Here is a 3,713-nt window from a genome sequence, read left to right as displayed (position 1 = left end):
GCTCCCCATTTCGCGCCGAATGGCATCCAGTTTCCACCAGGGGTAAGCCTCAGGGTACTTTTTACCGAAGCCACCCGAAGAGTGTCGTGAGAGGCCCCCGCCGTTAACCCCGTCCTCCGAGGATTAGGGTAATGAGCAAAAGGCTGCACAGCTGAGCACCCGCAGGGCGCCGACCACCGATAACAGCCGCACGGGAGGCTAGAGCGGCGGCCTCGCTGCGCGGGCTCGTGACGTCACTGCATCGCGCCGGCGCCGTCTGCATCCCAGCCTCAGCGCTTCCGGGAGGGAAGCTGGTGGTTGAGCATCGTGAAATCGGCCGGAGTAGACTCCGGTGCTGACTGGCGGCTACCCACCCTGCGGTTTCAGGTGGTGCCCGCCAGAATGTCCCACTTGGAGAGCCTGGTGCTCTGTCGAGAGGCTCAGGTGTCCACCTTGCAGTCCCTGTTTGGAGAGGTATTGTGGTCAGACCGTTTCCCTAATTCCAGAGTCCAGCGCGTCCTGGGTCCGTTGCGGGGTAGTGTGTGGATAGCGAGGCGGCAGACCATCATCTCTTACCCAGAAAAACTTCCCAGTCCGTTTCAGAGACCGCAGAGGAAGGGCTGGGCTGCTCCCCGGGACCTTGCCTAAGAGGTCCTTTCAATGGGGCCCTGCGATTATGTGAGCCCCAGATAGCTTTTGCAGGTTGCTACTGCACAAGCTTTATGGAAGAAGTCTGTTTGCAGAGTGCTTATAAAGTGGAAATTCACCCCTTGCAGTGAGGTATAGATTAAGTCAAATACAGAGAGGTGGTTGGCTTCAAGACCACTTAGGATAATGCTGTATTTTAGCCTTTAAAGTCCTGCAGTTTTTTCAGAATTATAAAATCCAGGAGCTGTCTCATCTGAATTTCTCTCTCCCTGACTAGCAGATGAGATGCTTTAGATGGGAGAACTCCTCTGCAAGGAACACAGTTAGAGACTGCTTTTCATAGACAGGGATACCGTTCATTTCTCTTGTGCCTTTTGCATTGTTCTCATTAGTCGGAATTAATTTCACTTGGATCTTTGAAGCACGATTAATAAAAAAATCAGAGAGAAAATGGGGTTCAACCTGAAGATCCAAAAAGCAAAGCAGTCAGCCACTGGCTCTTACCTCTACCTCAGTCCGAAATGGCGATCCTGCCTCCAGGAATCTCAGAATGAGACTGTGTGAGAGCTGTCTCCTCCTGTCTTATAATCCTCTCTAGGGCTGGTATTAAAGGTGTGCACCTCTGGGATTAAAGGCATGCACCGCCCGTTTTCTGTGGTAACTAGTGTGGCTACTGGGATTAAAGGTGTGTGTTACTACTGCCTAGCTGTAAGGCTGACCAGTGTGGCTGTTTTACTTTCACAATCCCCAAGCAGGCTTTATTAAAATACTGTTGGAATGCCACTACAGATCTTATCTGGAATGTGAGTTAATGCAAATATCCATTTAGTTTGTTTTTTAAAATGTGCTTTTATCCAGCTGAGTGTTGGATGGAGGCTAAAGTGACCTATAAAAGTACCGCCATCTAAAAGGGTCACATCAGTTAAGCTAGAGATCAGCTGCATCGACCTTTCTAGTTTTAGTGCATTCGGTTAGAGTTACCCATATTCTTGAAATACATACTTGGCTGTGCCCTATACATTCCTTCACTAGACTTGATACACCCAGATTACTCCGACCAAAAGTACTCAGAAAGAGGAGTACTTTTAGCAAGTTATGTTTAACAAAAGCACTGTTTTTTCTTCAAGGAAGTTTGCATGTGGAAAATACAAAGAGTCACTGTAGCAAATAAATACCAAACAACAATAACAATCCCAAAATAACAACAACAAAAACTAGCCCATGATTCTTAGATGATGATCGTTTGTTTAGCAAGTGTATATTTTCTGAGCACCTTCGTTGTGGATGAAGTGGAAGGCACTATGCCAGATTCTGGCTTGTTACAAATGTTGGGGAGGTTTGTGAAGGTGAAAAGTAACAGCCTAAGGGTTCTGTTTAACTCTAGGTAACAATATAAACATTGTTATTTAGGGGGAATGTGCTGGTTACTGTTGTCATCTGGGAAGAGAGAACCTCAATTGAGAAAATGCCTGCAACAGATTGTCTGTAGGCGGCATTTTCTTGATTAGTGATTGATGTGGGAGGGCCCAGCCCACCGGGGAAGGTGGTCTGAACCGTAAAGAAATGAAACGGAGCAAGCTATGGGGAGCAATCCAATAAGCAGCCTTCCTCCACGGCCTCTGCATCCGTTCCTCATCCCGGGTCCCTGCCTTGAGTTTCTGTCTTGACTTCTCTTCATGATGAACTATAACTGAAGCTGAAATAAACCCTTTCCTCCCCAAGTGCTTATAGTCATGCTATGACAGCGATAGAAACCCAGTAGGGCAGGGAATATTGTATTAGGCACCAAGTAGATGTAAACAAGTGTAGAAACATAAAGCAGATTTCTAGCTTTAAAAAAAAACTGTCGAAGGTGACCGTCAGCTTCCTTTCTGCTTATGAAATGGTAGCTGAAATAATTTCTAAAATTTAGGTCTCCCCAGTAAATCTTAACCCTCCAGAGTCTCACCTGTCTTTAACTGATGCCTGTACTGTTCAGTATCTTATAGGTATCGGCAATTAATGGCTATCTCATAAATATTGATATTATTGGATAGACCAGTAGAACCTTTGACAGTTTGCTTCTGACAAAGCTATCTCTGCATATGCGTTTTAACTTTTTCATGGTGCTAGGGATCAAATCTAGGACCTTGCACACTCTAAGCAAGTGATATACCACTGAACTATACCCCTTTATCTGATATTGCTATATAGATTTCATCAATGTTTGATTTGAGGAAATATATACACTTATGCCAAGATAAATGATTATGCGTAATCAGAAGTATTTAAGATTTCCTAGGAATAAGACTTCAAAAATGTCTCGTGTTTCATTGTTTTAGTTTTAAACAATAAAATGTATAGTGAAAGTGTAGCCTACAAGGACATTAGATTCTTTAAAAAATATTTAAAATATAGTATAGGTGAAATTGCCCGTGAAAAAAAATCTCTTAAATCTCTTAGAAAGTTGAGAATACAAGGGTTTGTATGTGCAAACCCATGTAATAGTAAAATTACGGTTATATGATACATGGCTAATAATGGCCACATATAATTTTTCAAGATAATTTCATAAGGGAAAGTGCTTTGAGTTGAATTTAAGTTGAGAATACCAAGACTTTACCTGTATGCATCATTGAAATAACTTGGGTTTAGTATTATACTGTACCAATAGACCTTTCTTACCCATGGGTAAATGCTCATTTCTGGGTTCATGCAGACATAAACTGGGCCTTTCTTTCCTAGAGACATCATTTCAGCTTTCCATCCATCTTTATTTACGGACATACTGCCAGCGGGAAGACCTACGTGACACAAACTTTGTTGAAGGCGTTAGAGGTAAGGCTGCCCCTGGAGCCTGATGTTAATGGACCTTCATTCTTACGCTGCTGAAGAGGGAATGGATCAGATGACTTACTCTGATTTTCCTTCTCTAGAGTATTATCAGCTATAGAAAGCATTTCTACCCAAATCTTGTTGGGATACTTTGGATGAGTATAAGCCTCAAAAGCTATTAGTTACTAACATATATCCTGACAGTAAAAACTTCTAAGTTGAGCTGAATTTTTCTCTCTTTGGTGCCTAGTAGTTAGTAGTTGGATAAACAA

The 3,713-nt window shown here is 43.1% G+C and overlaps 1 protein-coding gene across 1 annotated transcript in view; it reads left to right on the top strand.

The window, feature by feature from the left end:
* The first annotated feature begins 278 nt into the window (after positions 1-278).
* Positions 279-3,713, top strand: part of Orc5 (origin recognition complex subunit 5) — a 54,417-nt gene continuing 50,982 nt past the window's right edge. The window contains exons 1-2 of the mRNA XM_026784652.1: positions 279-453; positions 3,352-3,444. Of these exons, the coding sequence (XP_026640453.1) occupies positions 382-453; positions 3,352-3,444 (165 nt within the window). The 5' untranslated portion in view covers positions 279-381. The remainder of the gene's footprint in view (positions 454-3,351; positions 3,445-3,713) is intronic.

The sequence above is a fragment of the Microtus ochrogaster genome, chromosome 26 (assembly GCF_000317375.1).
Source record: "Microtus ochrogaster isolate Prairie Vole_2 chromosome 26, MicOch1.0, whole genome shotgun sequence".
Lineage (NCBI taxonomy): Eukaryota > Metazoa > Chordata > Mammalia > Rodentia > Cricetidae > Microtus > Microtus ochrogaster.
This window is presented reverse-complemented; position numbering and strand designations above follow the sequence as displayed.